Source organism: Vitis vinifera, chromosome 11 (assembly GCF_030704535.1).
Source record: "Vitis vinifera cultivar Pinot Noir 40024 chromosome 11, ASM3070453v1".
In the NCBI taxonomy this organism is placed as follows: Eukaryota; Viridiplantae; Streptophyta; class Magnoliopsida; order Vitales; family Vitaceae; genus Vitis; species Vitis vinifera.
The window spans coordinates 7,587,762-7,610,021 of NC_081815.1; the positions used below are offsets into that span (position 1 = coordinate 7,587,762).

The following is a 22,260-nucleotide window of genomic DNA, read 5'->3' on the forward strand; positions in this document are numbered from 1 at the left end:
TATAGTATTTTGACTTCGTCTATGACTTAAGTTGCAGTAATGACTACCTTTTCATCAAGTACCTTCAACACAAGTGAAACACCACCGATGACAACTTTCTCACAAATGTTCTCATTGAAAGGTTATAAAATAAATTTATAACACATACAACGGAAATTTGATCTATTTTGCATTCAAAATATATACTGCAGCTATCAAAAATTTAAAATAATAACCTGGATATCAGTTCTTCAAGCATAAAATTTTCTCCAATTGTATGAAGACTCTACGTGTATCCACACCGAAATTAATCTTTGCTATCAACCCTTTGATACGCGGAACTTAAAAAAAAAATAGAACAACACTTTGTCTTTCTTTGGCGTAAAAACAAGGAGGATAAAGATAGATCGATCCTTATTCAGATTGTGTATGTATGCTATATAGCATATCCGATACAACTTCTGTTTTAAGTGATAAGATAACTCAACTAATTTGATTTTTGATTTTATCACTTAATCTATCTCTATCGTGTCCTCCTTCTTTTTTAGGCTACTAAGAGATTCTATTGGTCCATTTGTTTTTCTTTTGCTATTTTCAATAGCATTTGAAAAACACTTTGACCAAGTCTTGTAAGTTAAAAACAAAACCCACATCCCTCCTGTAAGTTGCTACATGTACCCATATGTTTGCAAATGTTTAGCAAACATTCTCGTGGACTAACTTCCACGTCCAAAGAAAAATATTTTATTTTTTTATCTATATATTAATTATATTCTTGGTGCTAGCAAAGAATATAATAATATTCCACATAGAACATATTTATTTATTTGATTAAAATTAAATTCTCTAATTTAATTATCAAATAATAATAAATAGCTCTTTGCAAAGATTAAAACACTCGTTTGTGTGTGACCCCGTAGGTTCATTACTAAGCTGGTAGTAAATTAATCAAATCAATTTACTAATTAAGGTAGGCGTCTAGCAACACTCCTTAACGTCCAGATAGTATGAAGTAATATCTTTTACTTTCAAGAACCGGTAGAAGAATAATGTAATATTTCCTTCCATCATTTACAGCTCTGGGCTAACTCTAGAGTATGGTATTACTGTCAAACTCTAATAAGTCAACACATTATTTATTTAGTGAATGACTTAAGAAACTCATTTCTTCATTCATTCAATTGCCCTTGGCCAAGGTCTTGTTTTTATCATAGAGCTCAAACTCATTACCACGAGTTGATGGATTCCTTCTTGATTAATCATTAATTCTACAAGTATTTAATTATATCCAATATCCATTCAACTAGTGCCCTAAGGCATTAGGTGTCCGGGATTAAAATATAATAAATAACTTGTTAATTACTTTGATAATCTCAGGTCAAAGAAAACTATTATATTTCTTCTTGAGAAATTCCTATTGACAATTTAAGGTAAAGATAACCATTAGAAATTCTCAGTTGAGTCAGTTCAATGATCACATCTACATGTGCATCACCTATATATGTAATTTAACAAATGAGATATATCAATCTTTATCCAATAAAGACCATCACATATATATTGATCTATCTGGATTATTGATGTCCTGTTGACAATAATCCTATGATCAAGAACAGTTTAGATTAAAATTATTAAAAGAATTGCTTCTCATTATCATAATCTCTATCATGATAACAATTTTTCAAATTTTAATCAAGGACCTTATCATATAAACTATTTTAAACAGATATGATAATGAAATAAAGAATTAATACCTTATTAAAACTAAAGTTGATTACATGATAGATTGGATCTTGGGCATACATTTATCCCCAACACTCATTTACACTTCCTCCACTATTTTTAAAACTCACAAGGAACAACTATAGGTTCTTGCGCTCACAAATTCTTTTGGTTGTGTGAATTCTCAATATTGAAGGTTATTTACTTGGAACAATAATGCATCCCCTCATTTTGCAATTACGTGGCACCATATTAATAAATTGTAAGTGACGTAATTTATAGTTATGGGTGTAAGAATGAATGGTAGTTTGGTAAATATTTTGTTAGCTTAAGGGTTCTCCTAAGTAAGCTTTGATGATAACAAATTATGGTTAGTTTGCTAATGAGTTAAAATCAAATTGAGTTTAGGTGTTAATTGTGAGATTCAATTGGAAAATCAAGTTATTCATGAAATGATCAAAGCAGTGTAAGATCAAGTGTGCATGAAGACCTTTAAACTTAAGAACCTTATGTAAGGTGAATACTTGGGTGCACTTAGGTTTTTCAATTTATTCATATATTATTTATTCATACTCGTTTTGAACCTTAAAGATCAAATTTTCTGAATTCGAGTTTTAATCCAAAACCTTAGGTAAAAACCTCTCAAACTTGGTTTATAAAAGTACTTAAAGAATGTTGCCTAAGTGTTAGGAAGAATTGAATTTAAAAATGAAAGGTTTTTAAGCCAAAGTGTCTAACCAATCAAAGGTATGCTCAACTGGTCGAACCTGTTACCCTTTTCCAATCAAGAACAGGTCAAAGGTGCACAAAACCTTTTCTCTCATCCAAAAGGCTTGTTTTCTTAGTTGAGGAAAAACATTTCCCAGTCGAAAGTGCCCGTTGCCCAGTCGAGGTTAAGACAAGCCCTTGCAATCACTTGCAATGCATTAAATAAATGCCTATAAGTTGGTTAACTTGTCAAATCAAAACTCGATCAAGAAAGACTAGTTGGTGTATTTTTGGATGTTCGAGGTTGAAAACCTATAAATAGAAAGCTCATTTTCATTTGCTGATAAAGAACACCTGCTTTAAACTCTTTCCAAACTTGTTTCTCATATTCAAAGTTCTCATTCTCTCTTTTGGTGCATTAAACTCTCATTTTCAAATCATCTTAGTGCACCTTTGTTATTCATTATAACTTTCTTGTACTAGTTCATTAATTGTGCTAGGTTGAGTGTTTTTCTATTCACATTTATTGAAACAAGGATTGAGTATTAGTGCTTTAAGTTAAGGATATACTTGAAGAAAAGTTCCCATTGGAGCTAAAAATCCAATTATAAAGACTTGAGAATTTGGTTAAAAGCTTCAAATTTAGTGGAACTCTCATTCGAGAAGAGCTTAAGGAGAGTGGATGTAAGTGGAATTGGTTGAACCACTATAAAATCAGTATTTGCAATCTCTCTATCCATATCTCTTTATTTTTATTATTATTCATTGTTGCTTGAGAATAGTTTTCCAAAAAGCTTTTAAAACCCAATTCACTCCCACTCTTGAGTGCTTTTATTAAATTGACTAGCCTTGTTTCACATATTTGAATAAATAAGGATAAAGAAACAAGTACAACAAATTGCATTGTGGTTTTTATTATATTTCTAAATTGATTTTAAATTATTAAATTAATAAATATAATTCAATTATCGCGTGCCTATATTTTTTGCAATGAGGAGTTTTCTCATTTTTAGTTTATTTGATTATTTACAAAGTCAATTTTCTTTATTTATTTATGCATGACACTGATGTGCCACATTTTTTTTAATAAAAAAAATGAAGTTTAAAAGTGGTATATTATTGTATTCCATTTTTATTATTATATTTTTATTTACTCTATGTCATAGCCAGGAGCTATATAAAATTCATGCTAAACAACTTTATAAGATTCATATAACCAGAAGTTATAAGAAAAATATTTTCTAGCTTGAAGTTATGCAATTATTATTATTATTACTTTTTTTTTTTACATTTTATTGTAATAAAATTATGTAAAATTATTTTATAGCCTAGAGCTATGATAACAAGAACTTTCTTAAGGAAGAGGAGGATAAGGGCTCTCTTTAGAATACAATGGTCTCGAATTCTAAAAACTTAAACCTCTAAGGGGGTTTATATAGTCCTTCTTGTGGGCTTAAGTGACTTGAGTCTATCTTGAGGTTGAGTCATTTAATCTAACCCATTGGAATAAGGGTTGTTAATTAATTAGTCAAATCTAGAAAAACAAAAAATAATTAATCATAAAATTCTATGCAACCCTACATTTTTATGAAATTGCTTTTATACACATAAATGATTAATTCTTTATAAAACTTTAAGATTTTGTACTAATAAAGAGCACTAGGACCCATAGAAAAATACCGACACCCTCAAATCCAATTTTGAAATTGACTCAATACTTTACTAGAAAGAGTCAATTTGCACTTTAGTATCCTATGAGATTAAATCAAGATATAAGTTGATTAAATTCATTTAATCAATTTTTTGGGTTCATGACCTACTATCCACACAAAAACTCCTCATGAAGTGATGCCCAATCTCTCTTAATTACCTATATAATCCTAAAGTCTCAAACCCTCTTATTATGTGATGAACTAATATACTCTAACTTACAAAGAGCATATGTCAAATTCCACTAAAATAATTACTATGACCACAATTTTCATGATCACAAATCCTTAGGATCATCTAAGGGGGTATAATGTCTCAATTTTATGAGATATCATTGTGTCTATGTTAAGAATATTTGTTACTACCTACTTTAGTTAACAATGATTCAATATATAAGAAATATACGACCACCTTAATGTCATCCATAGGTCAAAGTCACTGAAGACCTTAATACTAACTTAATATCCTTTCAAGGTTGATGTCCCATTTAATATAACAACTTGATGAATCATGACTATTTGATAACCAATGTCATGATTCATTGTAGGTTTTGTCTAATATACACCAGTACACTCACCATGAAAAAACCTCATAATGACCAAGACAAATCGTCCTTCTAATTAAGAGGTAGTGTACTTCATTCTTTGATGGATTGTACAATTTCATAAACCGACTATTAACACTTATTATCTTATAAGGAACCCATGACTTAAATCTTTTGTATAACTTATAATGCACCTATATCATGTACAATGCAAATGATACAAACATGAATACTTAGTAATTAACGCAATAAAGGATTTAAATGAAAACCATAAATCATAATAAATAAATATATTAATGAATTTGTATTGTGTTATATATATCATGTTATGTTTTTTAGGGCTTTATCTTAACACCAAAATTGAAGGAAAAAAATTTATTTATTTATTTATGTTACACTTAAAACTAATGGATTCAAATATAAAAGGTTCATTTGTTGTGATGAAAGAATAAAAAATTAATGATCCTTATATATTATAGGGTTGCATAGTTATAGGTGTAATTGTAGTTCCAACCTCAAAATCAATTTCAAAGACTATTAAATTGTGGTGTATGCGACTATGAGCGAGAGAGAATGACAATTTTGAGTAAAAGAGATTTGCTTGATGGATAGAAAATAAAAAAGACCTTGATTTTTATGAGCATCATATGTTTGAGAAACAATGTAAGGTTAAATTCAGTGAAATTGTTCACAAGACTTAATGTACTTTGCATTACATCCATTCAAAACTTTAGGGCCTTTGTCAAGTTGTATCACATAGTGGTGGAAGATATATGTTAACTTTCATCGATGATTACTCTAGAAGGTCTAGGTATATATCTTAAAATATAAGAATGATATGTTTGGGAATTTCAAGCAATGAAAATCTATGATTGAGAAGTAGACAAGAAAACATATCAAGCACTTGAGAACTAATAATGACACAAAATTATATGAGAAAAAGTTTAATCAATTTTTTAAAAATGAAGGTATTTTAAGACACCTCACAATTAAGCACACTTTACAACAAAATGGTATTATAAAATCAATAAATAGAACTCTATTTGAGAGAGCACAATAAGGCTATTGAAGGAATTTTTGGTTGAAGTAGTTAATTTAACTTGTTATCTTGTAAATTAGTCTCCTTCAATCTTTATTAATTATTGAATGGTATGGTTCCCTACTAATTATATAAATTTAAGAGTTTTCTTTTTGGTTATGCCTATGTGAATGAAGATAAGTTGAAACCAAAGGCAAAGAAATGCATATTTTTAGGGAATGCAGAGCAGATGGTATAAAAGAGTACAAGTTATGATATATAGATTCAAAATCTTCCAAATTTGTAATTAGTAAAGATGTGACCTTTAATGAGCCTACAATCTTTAATTGTAGGAAAGAGTAATTTGATATAGAAAACAACCTTATGTAATACTTTAAGAATTACATAAACGAATATTTCAATAAAGTCAAATAAGGAAGAGGTACAACATCTTGATGATAAAGAAAATGCACCACTAAAACAACAATGTAGATTTTGCAATAAAAGAAAGAGACGAATTAAATTACCTTAGAGGCTTGCTCATGCAAATTTGGTTGCTTATGTATAAAGTATGAATAAAGCATTATGAGAAACCTCATACTTATCATGAAGTCATCACTAGTAAAGAGTTTGCATAGTGGATTGTTATGAATTAGGAAATTGAATATCTTAAAAAAAAAAAACAATACTTGGTAATTAATTAGTCGAGAAGCCTAAGGAGCAATAAGTTATTGATTGTAATGAATCTACAAAAGAAGTAAAGAATTCTAGAAGTAGAGGATGTTAGGTTTAAAGCATACTTGGTTGCAATGGGCTACACATAAAAGAAGAATATGGACTTCAATAAAGTGTTTTCCTTAATTGTAAAGCATAACCCAAGCACGGTGTTACTTGTTAGGGTTGCTCTATTTGATTTACAGTTGGAGTAGCTTGATGTCAAAACTACTTTTTTGCATGGTGTGTTAAAAGAACAAATTTATATGCATCAACATAAGGGATTCATTATTCTAGGAAAGGAAGATTATGCTTCTTTGTTGAAGAAATCTCTTTATGGCTTGAAACAATCTCCTAGGTAGTGGTATAAAAAGTTTGATACTTTTTTGATTGGTAATATCTATAATAGGAACAAGTATAATAATTTTGTTTGTCATAAGAAATTGTCTTATAATTCTTTTATTTATTTGTTATTATATGTTTATGACATCTTAATTATTTACAAGAATATGTCTCAGATCAATAAGTTGAAAACTTAACTTTATGGCTTGAAGTAATCTCCTAAGTAATCGTATAAAAAGGTTTGGTACTTTTATGATTGGTAATGTCTATAGTAGGAATGAGTACATCAGTTTTGTTTATCACACGAAATTGTTTTATACTTTTATTATATATTTATTGTTATATGTTAATGACATTTTAATTACCTATAAGAATATGTCTTATATCATCAATACATTAAAAACTTAACTTCAAGGAGAATTTGAAGCGAAAAACATTCAAGAAAATATTGGATATGAAAATTCATAAAATTGAGATACAGAAAAGTGTTTCTCACATAAAAAGTATCTTGAAAAGTATTAGAACACTTTGGAATGCAAGGGTCAAAGCTAATGGGTACTCTATTAACATCTCATTTCATTTCAATATTATAAAAGTTATAGTAATTTTTTCTTTGACTTTTCTTTACAGGCGTTGCTAAGTATAAAGTCAGTATTTTAGTATAATAGAGAATTTGGATCATCTTGAACTACCATATTTTAATGCAATTACACTCTATATATGTTTTATATATTAAAGCCCACTAGATATAACATTCTCTATTAATTTATTAATAATGTATAGTTTTGCCACAACTATAAGACATTAGAATCATGTTAAGAATATACTACACTACGTGAAACAACTTATACAAATATTTTATTCAAGAAGATCATAATCATAACTATTTGGCTATATTGACAAAGATTATCTTTTGGATCTTTATAAAACCTAATCTTCAACCGAACATGTCTACTTATGGTAATACCACTTTATTATGACAATTAGGAAAGCAAATCTGATTGTCACTTCTTCAAATCCTTCCAAAATACGAATAATTCATGAAGTAAATTTTGAACATATATGATTGAAATCTAGGATTCAACATGTTTGAGATTTGTGTCAATGAAATATCTACAATAAAATATAGTTGGATAATATTAAGTGTTGCATATATGGTATATATTAAATAAAATTATATTAAAGGTAATAAAATCAAACATATTAAGGCTATATTTGGTACATAGGAATAGGGAGTTAGAATGAATATTTTATTTTTATTACAATTTCGTCTTAATTAAGAATGAATCTAATGATTCCGATTCTTGTGTTTGGATGTATAGTAGAATGTAATGTTTAAATAATTATTTGTTTTTATTTTAATATTTGGAAATAATGTGAATGAGAATAGAAAAAATAAATAAATTGACAATAATAATACCTTTACATAAGTATAAAATAAATTTTTATTTAGTTTTTTTTGTTAAATAATAAGACTAAGAAAAAAAATAATATTTACTCACTTAAAAAGTAATCATAAAAAGTCATACGAATATCATGGAAATGAAAGCGCAAAAATAGTAATTTAAATATATTTAATATAATTTCTTGTATTAAAGGAATCAAAATAACTCTTATTGGAGATCAATTGAAATCTCAATTATAAGTTAAATTTCATTTCTATTGTAATATATATATTTTTTTAATTTCTATTATTATTTAAGTTATCCAAATAGGAAAATAGGAGAATGAATAAGAAAAAAAAAAATGTCCATTCCTCACTCTCTCTGGAAAACATAGCCTACAAAGACTAATAATGAGCTGATAGACCCACACACCTTAGTTATAAAAGAATGGTTGCAAGTAAAATCAAGTAATAATTTAGTCTTTAGGTTGAAAATCACTTTCACATCTCATATGACATCTATATCAACAGACTTCTTTGGATATCCATAATCTAGGTAACTATTGTAACTAATCTAACTCTAGATGAGTTCCTCAATCAATATGATATCTCCCACAAGTAAATCCTTAACTATTGTCCCATTTATTTTTTATTTTAAAATTTTAATTATATTAATAATAAATATATTTTATAAATAAGTAAAATAATTATAAATCTTATAACTTATTCTATTGGAGAAATAGATTTTTTATTTTATTTTACGTGTTAAAAAAAAAATTAAACTATTTTTAAATTTAATTATACATAACAACCAATTCCATTACAAATTTTTCTTCTTCTAAAACTAGTCCATTAAAGGGTGCAACGACATAGGTATAAAAGAACTCTGTCATATTGACATTTTAGTGCATTGCACATACTTTCATTTCATCTAAATTGTTTTTATTTTATTTAGATTTTATTACATTTTACCCCTCAACCAATCATGAGTTTCACATATTACCTCCTCAAGTTTAAAATCAAACACACTAATTCTTAAATATCAATACAATGCAAAAGGTATAGTTTCGATATTTAAGAAGCTTGAAGGCAATGCACTTGGCAATGCACTTGATTTTAAATATGAGAGGATAATATACAAAATATGCCATAGATTAAGGAGTAGTATATTAAACCCTTTTATTTATTTTTATAAATATTATCATATTTAATATTAGATATAACACGGGAAGAAAGTATCACATACAAATCATTACAAGTTTCCTTCGGCATTACTCCACGCTTAAAATGAGTGTTTAATTTATGCGAAATTTATAACAATAAAAGAATAACAACCCTACCAAATAAATTAAGAAAAAAAAAAACTTCCAAATAAATGAAGGGATGATAAACTCATTCATTGATAATCTACCAAATAAATTAAGAAAAAAAAAAAAAACTTCCAAATAAATGAAGGGATGATAAACTCATTCATTGATAATCTACCAAATAAATTAAGAAAAAAAAAAAAAACTTCCAAATAAATGAAGGGATGATAAACTCATTCATTGATAATTTTACTGGAAAAAAAAAAAAGTGAATGATTTGGATGAAGGAATTATTGATGGCAATTTTCAATGGACCCGAGAATGAAAAGTAAAAGCATCCAAAAATGGAGTAGAATCCAAATTGCAGAGAGGAGGAGGAGGGAGAGATTGTCTGATATGGTGTGGAGGTGACCTCAGCTGTTTTGGTGAAAAAATAAAGGCAGTGAAGAAATAAAGAACAAGACCAAAAATAAAGGATGTGAAAAGATATAAAGAACAAAACCACTAGTCATCCTCAAAATCTGACAGCACATAATATTGTTTGTTTTTGCTGAAAGATTGTAGACAGAGAGAGCCCCTCATCGACTCTTCTCTTCACCAGGAGCGAAGCCGAATTGAAGTTGAAACTTGAAATTCATGCCAAACGCAACGCAAGCTCCTCACACCTTATCGTGATTCGTGCCCACCGTTTTAGGGTTCCATAACTTATTGCTTGCCACTGATCCATGGCATTGCTTCGCAAATTGTTCTATCGTAAGCCGCCTGATGGGCTCCTCGAGATCTGTGATAGAGTTCACGGTACGCTTCCTTTTAATTCCGTCTGCTTTCTACTTTTTAATTCATTTTGACTGCCTGTTTGGTTCCCGAGAAAACTCGCGGAAAAGTGACGATAAACTGTATTATTTATTTTATTTTTGCGTGTTTTCGTTTTCTATTGTTCTGATTATGTGAAATGGAAAAGTTAGTTCGACTTTTTTCAATTAGTGGGAAATCTGATGTTTGAAAGTTTTTCATTAGCTTTCTCATCAACAATACAGGGGTTGTTGGTGTTTTTGATTTTTCGGCATTGTTTTTATGTCTCTGCTAGTCGATGAAAATGTGCCACAGTTTTTGGTGGTGGCTGTGTTGAGCAGATGTGAATATTGGCTCATGTATGTGGTAATGATGCTGATTCATTTTGAATTTACTTGTGAATTTTGGTTTGCAAGCATAGAGGTTCCTTTAGTTGCTGAGGAAATTCAGGAAAATGACGGAGTAGGTGTTTTTTATATCAATTTTTCAAATGTTGATGGCTCAAGAAACACGATAAGAAGTCCCAGTCAATTTAGCTTAAACAAAGTAAGTAAATTTAGCTTAAACAAAGTAAAGGTCCCACTTGCCATAGGCACGTCCACAAGGTTGGATTCCTCTATGAACTCAGAAAAACTTTTTGCCAGGGTTAGCCGCCTAGCCCTCTTCTTTCATGGGGGAATCAATGATGCTGAAGTCTCCACCAATGCACCAGGGCTCCTCCCACAAACCTTTGATACAATTCCTCTCAAAAATCTCCCCTCTCTGATTTGCCTCATGGGATTTGAGCAGACTTTATGATCTTTTTTTGCCCAGGTCAGTGAGCCCCCTAACATTCCATGAAATTATTCGAAGCTTCATCGCTGGACCAAAGTTATAGCCCCACTAATTATACCATCAGACTTTGCCACTTGAACTCTCTGCCCTCATCGTGATTCACTGAGCAAGGCAATCTGCACAATTCTCTTTCCTCATAAGAGCAGCTCCTTTCCTCCTTTTGAAAGAAGAGCTAGTTGCCTGTTTACCCCTCCTTTCACTTGCTGAGAATTATTTTCTCTCCTTTGGACTCTTTTCTTCCTCTAGTTCAAGGATGGATCTTTCTAAACGGGTATTAAAAGATTGAAAACGCGCTTGTTTGGTAAATTTTTGATAGAAAACAATTTTTTGAGAATTTGACAAGGTGTTTTTTAATAATATATTTTAATTGTTTTTAGTTGTTTTCTAGGGCTGTTTTAAAAAATAATTGTACAAATATGGAGGATGATTAAAAATAAAACACTACAAATAAATTTTGTTTTTAATAAATATTTGGAAACACCAAAAAATGGGTTGAGAACATTCAAAGTTCACAAACAAACTTTTGTTTTATAAAACATTAGGGATCTGTTTTTTAAAATTGTTCTCAAAAACTGTTTTTGAGAATTGTTTTTACAAAAGTTCCCAAATAGGCCCTTAGAGGCTAGAATTCTAAAACATAAACTTCTTACGATGAGAAATTTTGGCAAATAGAACTTTTTGAATTATGATAAGACTTAACTTCTTGTAAATTGTAATTGTGGGGAGGACTCCTCATCCTTCTCATGTAATTTTTATTTATTAATTATTACATCTTTTGTTTTTAATAATAATAAAAAAAAGAATCAAAAGTAAAAATATAGGAAAGTAGTAGGTTTGTGAAAACAAACTCTTGGAAGATAAAAAATTTATGAAAATGGGTACACTTAGTTCTGTTTAGATCTCAGGAACATTGACAAAAGGGAAGCAAGAAGTTAGAAGGATTATCAACTACATTGTTTGATCGTGATAGAAAATTGGAAGGATAAGGAAAGGGGAGGTTGTCAAAGTTTTATGCATTTTGAAACTCAGGGAAGGATTGGAAATATTGGGCTCAAACTTGCATGTTTGATTCCCTTCCTATGTTATTTCTTTTCCTGTTTCTACCTCTTTTCCTTTCCTTATAAACCTTCCTTTCATCAAACCTCCCAAGCAAAAATAGGAGTTTATTTCAAAATAATAATAATTACATGGAGTTCTATTGCTGCCCATATGGGGACAATAAAACCTTTTGGTGCACTCATATCAATCCCAGATTTCCCTGCATCGATAGCATATTGATGTGGATTATCTTTTTATGGATAACTTGATAATGGAGAGGAAAATAGCCATAGTCTAGGATATAAAATCAACAAAACCACATGGGGATATTCTCAATTAAGCCTAGGGTAGAAGCAGTGTGATGACAATTGTAGCAAGTAGGGCATGGATGATATCTTTACTCCAACTTTAGAGGTACCGTTGTGGGTATCATTTATTGTTATTGCTTACCCGCCAGGGTAGTCCAGTTGGTCAGGGCGAATAATGGGAAGTGTGGTCCCAGTAAGTGGCACATGGTTCTGGGTTTGAATTTTGTCACTGATAATACCTTCAATTTACCCGGTGCTGGTTGTTACGGGACGGTTAGCGCCCCGAGGTTTGGGTCCCCATGGAGAGTCCTAAGGGCTTGGCCATGGAAGGTTCCTAGGTTATCAAAAAAAAAAAAAAAAAATCATTTATTGTCACTGCTTGTTAAAAATAATCCAACCGGATTTCCCAATGCCTTTTGCTGTTTTCCTCATCGTTCTTCCAAAAAGGAATTGCCAACGGTGTTGCTTCCCGTTTTTCTTTGTTTTGCGTTGGTAAATATTAATGCTGACTTGAATTATTTCAAGATAGTTGAGTTATGACTAACTAGAGTGCAGTTTTGAGAACCAACTAAGCTTCAGGAAAAATACTCTTCTGCAAATATTTGCACTGCCTAGAAGTTTGTAACTTACTAACTGAAGATAGAACTGGTCTGATGTTTGCAAATGACACTACTGAATTGCCTCTAATGATTAGAAGATGAGTTTACATAACCTATCAGTGAGATTATTGGTGTCATTAACTAATTTTATTTTATTAAAATATATTTAAAACTCACATGTGAGCTATAAGATCACATTTAACATGGTTTGCTTAGGTCACAACTAATTTAATTTTATTAGAGTATATTTAGAACTCACATGTGAGCTATGAGATCACATTTACATGGTTTGCTGAGGGATCTTCTTTTCTATAAAATAATTCAATGCTTTCCTGACATGCCCATTTTTTTTTTTTTAAAGTTTCCTTATTTAATTGCAATACTTAAGCAACAAGTTTTCCTTATTTACCTATTAAAAAAAAAAAACAAACACCCTTAAGCAGCAAGTTCCTCTGAGAACTAAACACATCAGCACCACAAAAAGGATTAATCTTATTAAGTTGAGAAATTGACCTTTTCATTGGCCACTTCTTCAATCGAGGCTTCATATGAATAAAGTAACCACCCATTGGAAGTGCCAGTTCCTTTAATCTTTTCGAAACCTGATGAGTTTTTAAATATATTATCATCTTTTGAAATATGTGGCATATGGACTTTAATTGGGTTAATTTGGGAGGTAGGAAACATTTATCTTTGTATCTATAATTCCTGACTTATGGTTTACTCCTTTGTACATATAGTTTTTGATTGCTGCTTTACTACTGATGCTTGGGAAGAAGAAAACTATAAAGTTTACATCAGAGGCATAGTTGGTCAACTTCGAGATCACATTCCTGATGCGTCAATCTTGGTGTTCAATTTCCATGAAGGAGAGGGACAAAGCCAGATTGCTAACTTTTTGTCTGATTTTGACATGACCATAATGGACTACCCTCGTCACTATGAAGGCTGCCCGTTACTCACAATGGAGGTGATCCACCATTTTCTGAGATCAAGTGAAAGCTGGCTCTCACTTGGGCCAAATAATTTGCTGCTAATGCACTGTGAACGGGGTGGTTGGCCAATTTTGGCATTCATGCTTGCTGCACTCCTGATATACCGGAAACACTACACTGGGGAGCAGAAAACTCTGGAGATGATCTACAAGCAGTCTCCTTGTGAGCTTTTACAGTGTCTCTCTCCGCTGAATCCAGTTCCTTCTCAACTGAGGTATCTACAGTATATCTCAAGGAGAAATATGGCATCAGAATGGCCTCCATTGGATAGGGCACTCACCTTGGATTGCGTCATTATTAGATTAGTTCCTGATTTTGATGGAGAGGGGGGTTGCCGTCCAATATTTCGGATATATGGACAAGATCCATTCCTTGTTGCTGATCGGACTCCCAAATTGTTGTTTTCAACACCCAAAAAAAGTAAAACTATTCGACACTACAAGCAGGTGGTATAAGATGCTCCTTTTTTTTTTTTTTTTTTAAATTATTCTGTTGATTTTGCTGGACTAGAAGTAATATCTTTTATACACCTGTATGACTTGTTCTATTTTTGGATTGGAGTTCCAGTTTTACTCCCTCTTGCAAGTGATGATGATGCTGCAGGCCCTTTTTCTTACCATGGCATATGCAGATTATACTTGTGCCAAATGGATCCATTGAAGAAAATTTTCATATGATTAAAGTTTGACATTGCGTTTGCTACTACTTATTCCAAAAGCTTTAAGTTCTAGAATACAGTGAGACCTCAAGGCTGAATTGAGGTCATATTTGGATGTGTACCAATTAGGTGCATTCTCTGTTGCATACTTTGCATCTATAGCACATGTATCTTTACAATGATCTGGCCTCTGTTATTATCTGCCAATGCTTTCTACATTCTTTTACTTTACATTATTTAGGATTGCATTCTATCAAGTAGGTCTTGTTTGGAATGGATCAAAGAAAGAGAGGCATACTGTGTATGGCCTATTTATTTGTAATGAGAGTTGCTCTCTCATCTCTCAATATGGAGATGTTTTAACAAATAATTCCAGATTTGCATGCTTGGAGCCATTGATCACATGATACTAACAATTAGTTCCCTAGATATATATTACCGTTCAGGATTAAATAATAGACATGAATTGGACTTTCAAATTCAATAGATTTGGTTCAGGAGACCTCTTAACTGGAAATTCAGGCATGGGTGACCTGGGTTGATGTTAAACATGGCTTGATTGCTATGACTCAAAACCCCTGGGTTGGAATGGTCAGTCTGAAACTTGGGACTTTTTGTTACCAAACCCATACTACAGAGGTGGAAAAAGGAGAATTGGTTGTGGTGTGGTGGAAAGGAGTAAGGAATAAATCAACTCATTTTCTGGGATCTTCTTGACTGGGCTATGCTTTGATCTGGAATTTCGGACTCCAATTTAGCTGAGAGGCTGTTTTGTTGTGCTCTAATTCCTTATGGGTCAAGAATATTTTTGGTAGCAGAAGTTCAATTCTATTCAATATTTCTATATTATATTTTTTGTGTCTATGATTTTTTTTTGTTCTATTTATACCAAGTGCAATTTCAAATTGGTCCAATCTTAACCCTATTGTCTGGAATCCCTAAACAATGTTCTTGCAGGAGGAATGTGAACTAGTTAAAATTGACATCAATTGCCATATTCAAGGAGATGTTGTGCTCGAGTGTATTAACTTGAATGATGAGACAGAATATGAGGAAATGATATTTCGGCTCATGTTTAACACAGCTTTTATAAGGTCAAATATTTTAATGCTTAATCGTGATGAAATCGATATATTGTGGAATGCTAAGGATCAATTTCCAAAGGATTTTAGAGCAGAGGTATGTCTCTTCTTCACATTTGATTAAGAGTAGTCCTGTGATGTTGTTCCTTTCTAACAAAAATGCATGCTCTTTGGTTACCATTTGGGTGAAGGTTCTTTTTTCAGATATGGATGCTGCTGCTTCTGTTGTTACAGTGGATTTGTCTTGCTTTGAGGAGAAGGATGGACTTCCAGTGGAAGCATTTGCCAAAGTTCATGAAATTTTTAGCCATGTGGATTGGCTAGATCCAAAAACAGATGCTGCTTTAAATGTGCTTCAACAAATAACCGCATCAAATGTTGTCCAAGGAAGGGTAGAAACTGATTCCCCTGGGAGCGTAGAAACTAGCACTTCATTGCAGGAATTAATTACTGAAAAGGTTCAGGGGAAACAGAAGCCAGCATCTTCAGAGGATAATGCTGGGAAATTTTCATCCTTTGCTCTAGAGAATAAGCATTTCCTCTCACAAAAACCATCTGAAGGTGCAGATGTGAATGAAAGGAAGGCTGAGCCTCAACTTCAGGAGAGACAACAGACTGCAGCAATGGAAAGAGAAACTATGATCTCCACAACCTTCAGTATAAAGAATGATTCTGGGTCCTCATCAGAGCCATCTACATTTGCAGACATGAGTAAGAAGAAGCCTGTGTCAAGATACCATAGTTCATCCTCAGCAACCGGCATTACGCCTCTGTTTCCTGAATATATCTCATCAGACCCAAGCCTAGATTTTTCAGATGCTCATAAATCCGTGGAGCAGAAAGGTGTTTCGATTTCACCACCAACACCACTAGGCCCACACCAACCGCTTCCAATTCAACCAACCTTGACAGCCAGTGCTACAAAAACTCTTGCTTCTCCTCCACCACCTCCTCCTCCACCACCACCACCACCAGTACCACAGCAGCTGCCACAGCTACCTCCTCATCAATTTTCAGCTTCCAAATCAACACACCTTACACTTGCCAAACAATCTGAAAAATATTTGCAAGGTAGAGATCGGTCATCATTGGTTCCTCCACTGCCTGCACCTGAGACTCCAGTTTCAAGTACCAGTTTTCATGAATCATCATCTAATTCCACTTCCCCCTCTCCAGCTCTTATCGTTACTTCATCAACACTGCCTCCCCCTCCCCCTCCCCCTCCACCTTTGATGAAAAACCTATCTACTAGAGCTGTACCACCTCCACCTCCACCTCCACCTCCTTCTCATTCTGGAAAAACTACATCCCCAGTGCCACCACCACCCCCTCCTGCCCCAGCATTTTCATCTAAATTTAACCCTGCATTGGAGGATTCTTCACATGTTCCTGCTGTACCTCCTCCGCCTGCAACTTTTTCCAAAGAGGTCTCAAAGATGGATGCTATTTCTCCAGTGTCTTGTTCTGCTTCTGGATATCCAGCCCCACCAGCACCTTGTGGTTATCCTGCTATTTCAAATGGACGAAATATGTCACGTACTATAAGTTCAAGGAATCATCAGACCAAAAAACTGAAGCCACTGCATTGGTTAAAGTTAACAAGGGCAGTGTCAGGAAGCTTATGGGCTGAGACACAAAAATCTGGTGAAGCTTCCAAGTATGTGGTGCTTTGCTGAGAGAGATAAATTTGTTATATCATGCTTTCCAAATACTTTCAGTTTTTCAGGTTTTTATGTTTCTTTCCTGCCCATCCTAGGGCTCCAGAGATTGATATGTCAGAGCTTGAGAGCCTTTTCTCTGCAGCAGCTCCAAAATCAGATCATGGGAACTCTAGTGGGAAATCAAATTTGCGTGCCCCAGCTGGGTCTAAATTTGACAAAGTGCAACTGGTAATTAAGACTTAAGTACTCAAGGAATGTATTTAGTTCTTTTCATCTCTGTTACGGGAGGCTGTCATATCTACTTAGGTTTAAGATCCTTGTTACTAGATTTCATTCTAATTTTCATTTACAGTGTGCTATCTTATTAACTGAAAAGGCTTTTGTCAGAACACGCTTTGGGGCAGAACCAGGAAACAAATTACTGTTTTGGCCTTTTCATGTTAATAGCTGTTATTTTAGGTTTTTCTTCCCTGCTAGCTATTATGGGTTTCAGTACAGGAAAACTGGTATATTCATGTTACCTTCGAGCTCTGGATTCGCAAGAATCTTTGGTACAGAAATTTGCCATTGAGGTCTTAAATAGTATTGTCGGTGAACTACGAATGACTATCACCTGGTATCTTAACAGTACAGGCAAGTCTTTCTGCATATTGAGAAAATTCAATTTTTAGTTATGCTGATAACTTAGAAACCATGAAGAGGACTTGAGCCAAGAGTCATATGAGAAAATCTACAATAAGAAAAGGGCTTTGATTGAGATTCTTGCTTGCCATCGAACAATGAGAAGAGCAAAGAACAAATTGAAAGTGGGATTATACAAAGCTAAACAGTAGGGGTTAGTTATTTTCCTTATTAATCTCTTATCAAAAAAAAAAAAAATTTCATTATTAATCTGCTTTACGGTGGAAACATCATTCTGGCATCAGTAGTGGGGGGCCTTGCTATAATTCAGATATTTGCATTAAATCTGCCCTGAAGGGGGAAGGCGGGCTAGAATGGCAATGTACATGTATTATTGGATTCAACCAACTGAATCATACCTGTTTTGGGAATACCCAGTGCCAAAGTGATTGTAATTATATGTTTGCATTATTTTAAAATAAGCACAAAATAGTACTTCTGTTAGGTTAATGGTTCAACTGAGTCTAATTTGATTCCTATGAGGCAACTGTAAAGTCGTCAACATTTTTCACTGCTGGATGGTCAACTAGGGGGAACCCTGTGGTAGTGTAACCAGAAGGGAGGTTAGCGTAATTTGGCAATCTCAGGGGAGATGATTGTAATTTTCCCAAAAACCAAATTGAAGCACTTGTCACTATGTTGTTTTCACTTTGTATTAAAAGCTTTACTCCCAAAGACTCATGTGCATTTTATGAAAATTTACTTTCATCATTTATTTCGAATTATATTGAAATTGCAATGTTCAGCCTATTGAATATCGGCATCTAAAACTGAGGTTATGGTTGTACCCTTATTTCTGTTTTGTTTGATATGAAAAGTTCTTTTGAGTGTTTAATCTTATTTATCATCATCTTACTTTGTCATTATCACTTCATGTAGATTGAACACAGGAGAGCCTACAATTGTGAAATCATGCTTTCGAAGGTGAAGGTGCCATTGCATGAATTAATGGTAAGCTAAATAGAATTGTGCTTGTCTATCCTGCACATGGTTCTCTAAAACCACTGTTACAAAATTCTGCATAAACGAAATAAAATAAAATAGAATAAAAAAATAATGTTTTATATCAGGTTCAACTTCAGTTACTATAGAACTCCATTGTATTAAATTCTTATTTGACCTCCATGGTATAAATCCTTTTCTATTATTCCACAATAACTAGAGTCATATTTTCTGTCAAGTCATAGGCCATTACATCATTCTTTCACTATCTCAACCAACGACCTTTTTGCCCTTCCTTGCAGCGGCTCTAACCATTTCAATTCTTACTGTTATAACCAAATAATCTCAACAGGCTTCCTCTCATCTTGTCCCCAGTTGGCGATGCTTCTACCACTCATGAATGCATATATTTCTTATTCCACCTTCTTTTTCTTGCCACTCAACTATCTCCATTTCTTTGTTTTGTTATGCCTATTGCATATTGTTTCTTTACTTTTTAGGGTTCTACATTATAGAGCATGGTCGGCATTAGAGCATCTTCATAATATCCCTTCAATTTAACAGATGTATATCAATCAGGTGACTGTTTACAAACAATGTCTTTATAATATACCTCTTGCTCTAATCTTTTAGGCAACGTTCTCTCCCAATCCCTCTTTCCTTGTGGTGATCATCCAAGACAGTGAAAGTCTTTGCATTTGGCTATCCCATTGTCATCTTTATTAATAATTTCTTCATTTTGATCCTGATATGGTTGAATAGATTTGATATATTAACTGAGTCTGAACTTGCTGTTAATTCCTTTGATTCTGTAGCATCATTTATATACTTTGTAACTTGTTCCTCTTATGTTTTTATCCATTCATCCTAAACTAATGCAACAACATATGCATTCGTTCTAATTTGTGATTTAAGGCTACTATATAAAAAATCACTTATCTTTGATTCTATTGGCTGAGATGTTTCCTTATTATGCCTATATATCTATAGAACTCTTTTATTTCCTAAAATCCAACATATCTCCCAAGGGAATACTGGAAATACATTATAAAGGTTTATGAAATTTTATAATCAGGTCTTCAACTTGACTTTTTTTTTTCTTCTGATGAGTCTTGAACTTGACTTGAAAATTCAGATTTTATTGATGTTCACAGTTCTATAATCTAAACATTGTCTTATCCCTGTTTTTTATTTTTATTTTTATTTATTTATTTATTTATTTATTTTTATGATAAATGGTTTTCATTTCCTTCAACTTTAGTATTTCTTGGAAACATATTTTTAGTGCATGCAACATTTGTACATGTCAGCTTTTAATTGTCAGACACATCCGTCAAGTAGCAAGATTTTGTGACCAATTGTCCTTAACAATCATAAATTTGTGGAACATGAACAGAGTTCAGTGCTTGCTTTAGAGGATTCAGCCTTAGATGTTGATCAGGTTGATAACCTCATAAAGTTTTGTCCAACAAAAGACGAGATCGAACTAATTAAGGTATAGAGTTATGTTGTTGAATTAATTTCTTTATTCACTATTATATGCATTGTGACATTAGCATCAGTGTTTTTTCTTGAAATATTATTTCATACCCTTTGATATTTAAATCTAGTTCCTTTATGAAAATGACCGTTTTTAGCCATGATCAAACTTTTATTTCCATGTTTAGGGCTACAAGGGAGAAAAGGAAAAGTTAGGAAAATGTGAACAGGTATGTAAGAATGCTATTCTGCTATGTTTTTTTTTTTTTTTATGTTAATCTTTCCCTTGTTGAGATGATATATGATTCATTGTTGTACAACATTACATGACCTTGGTAAGATATGTCTGCAATTCATTCACATCCAAAATAATGCAAAGTTCAGGTGCTGCTTGATAAACTCGAATTCATTTTTGGCAATTGGTTTGGGGCAATTAACACATTCATTAAAATTTTTCACGAGTACCATGAAGACTGCCTGACCTCCAAGGGTTTTGTTCACCGGATCTTGAAAGAGCTCAGCCCAACTATAGCATTTAGTTTGAGTGTTAGCCTAATTGTTTGTTGGCTTGATATACATGTTTAGCCCATTACATAATAGCATAAGGATTTAGATTTGAATTAGTAGCTTAACAAGGTATGTGGCTGTGTTAACCTTGGTTTTTAGGAGTTGAGTTTGAACCTCATCGCTTCTCTCACTTATTGAATCCACGTGCAAATGAGAAGTGATTGCAGATGATACAGAGTGTTAAGACTATTAGACTAGGTGTTAATCTAGTTGATATGCATTTTTTTTTTTGGGTCAGAAACGAAATAAATATATATCAATCATAGTAAAGGTACAAGAGAAGGATGAGAAGTCCTTCCCTCAAAATACAAAAACTGATCAAAGTAAGAAGACACCCCTCTATACAAAACTATACACAAAGAAAAACCCCAACTATCTCAAGCTTTCGAATCACAAACTGCAAGCCAATTCAATTGTATAACACTAAGAGGAACTCCTCTGAAAGGAACAGTACAAGAGGCACATAGAGAGGAAAAAAAGTGAAGTACATCCGATAATATCCCTTCCGATCTCCCCTTGTCCTAAAAAATCCTAGAGTTTCTCTCTTGCCACACAATCCACAATAAAGTGAGGCAAACAATTTGCCAAAGTGTCTTGCCTCTGATTGAATTCCCAAAACCTTTAAAAGCAATAATCATCATGTCTTCAGTACTCCTCGGTGAAACCTAATCCAACCTTGCTAGATTGAAGAGCTTGTGCCATAGCCCAATAGTTAATGGGTAATGTAGAAAAAGGTGGTTAATTGATTCTCCATTTCCTTTGCATGAAACGCTTCATTGAGGAAAAAGGGATTTGAATGGTCTTCTCAACTGTAGCATGTCATTGGTGTTTACCTTCCTATGTGCTACTAATCAAGCAAGGGCCTTAACATTTGAAAGGGCTTTTGATTTGCACAAAAACTTGGTTAGAAGAAACAAGACGGGATTTGAGGGATTGGACAAGGCCAAGAAAAAATATTTTTTTTTTTTTTTTTTGATAAGCAAACAAGATATGCATTAGAAAAGGCTAAACGCCATAAAGCATACAGGGAGTATACAAGACGGCTACAGCCTCAAAAAGAGAAAAAGGCCAAAAAGAACTACCTCCCCTCAAGTGGAAGCTATCCACTCCAAGAAACCTATAAGGGAGAAAGACTCCTCACCTAAATACACTTTGGCCCAATTCCATAAATTACAAACAAAAGAACTCTTTAACCT

The 22,260-nt window shown here is 32.7% G+C and overlaps 1 protein-coding gene across 8 annotated transcripts in view; it reads left to right on the forward strand.

Moving 5' to 3' along the window:
• Nucleotides 1-9,732: 9,732 nt before the first annotated feature.
• The window catches only part of LOC100249846 (formin-like protein 13), a 58,662-nt gene continuing 46,134 nt past the window's right edge, over nucleotides 9,733-22,260 (forward strand). For all 8 annotated transcript variants that reach the window (XR_009466868.1, XR_009466869.1, XR_009466870.1 and 5 more), the window contains exons 1-8: nucleotides 9,733-10,226; nucleotides 13,740-14,440; nucleotides 15,610-15,831; nucleotides 15,926-17,391; nucleotides 17,491-17,623; nucleotides 18,956-19,027; nucleotides 20,415-20,513; nucleotides 20,686-20,727. Coding sequence is in view for 5 of the 8 variants with exons in the window: in XM_059740550.1 (XP_059596533.1) it covers nucleotides 10,154-10,226; nucleotides 13,740-14,440; nucleotides 15,610-15,831; nucleotides 15,926-17,391; nucleotides 17,491-17,623; nucleotides 18,956-19,027; nucleotides 20,415-20,513; nucleotides 20,686-20,727 (2,808 nt within the window). In the remaining 3 variants the exon portion in view is untranslated. The remainder of the gene's footprint in view (nucleotides 10,227-13,739; nucleotides 14,441-15,609; nucleotides 15,832-15,925; nucleotides 17,392-17,490; nucleotides 17,624-18,955; nucleotides 19,028-20,414; nucleotides 20,514-20,685; nucleotides 20,728-22,260) is intronic.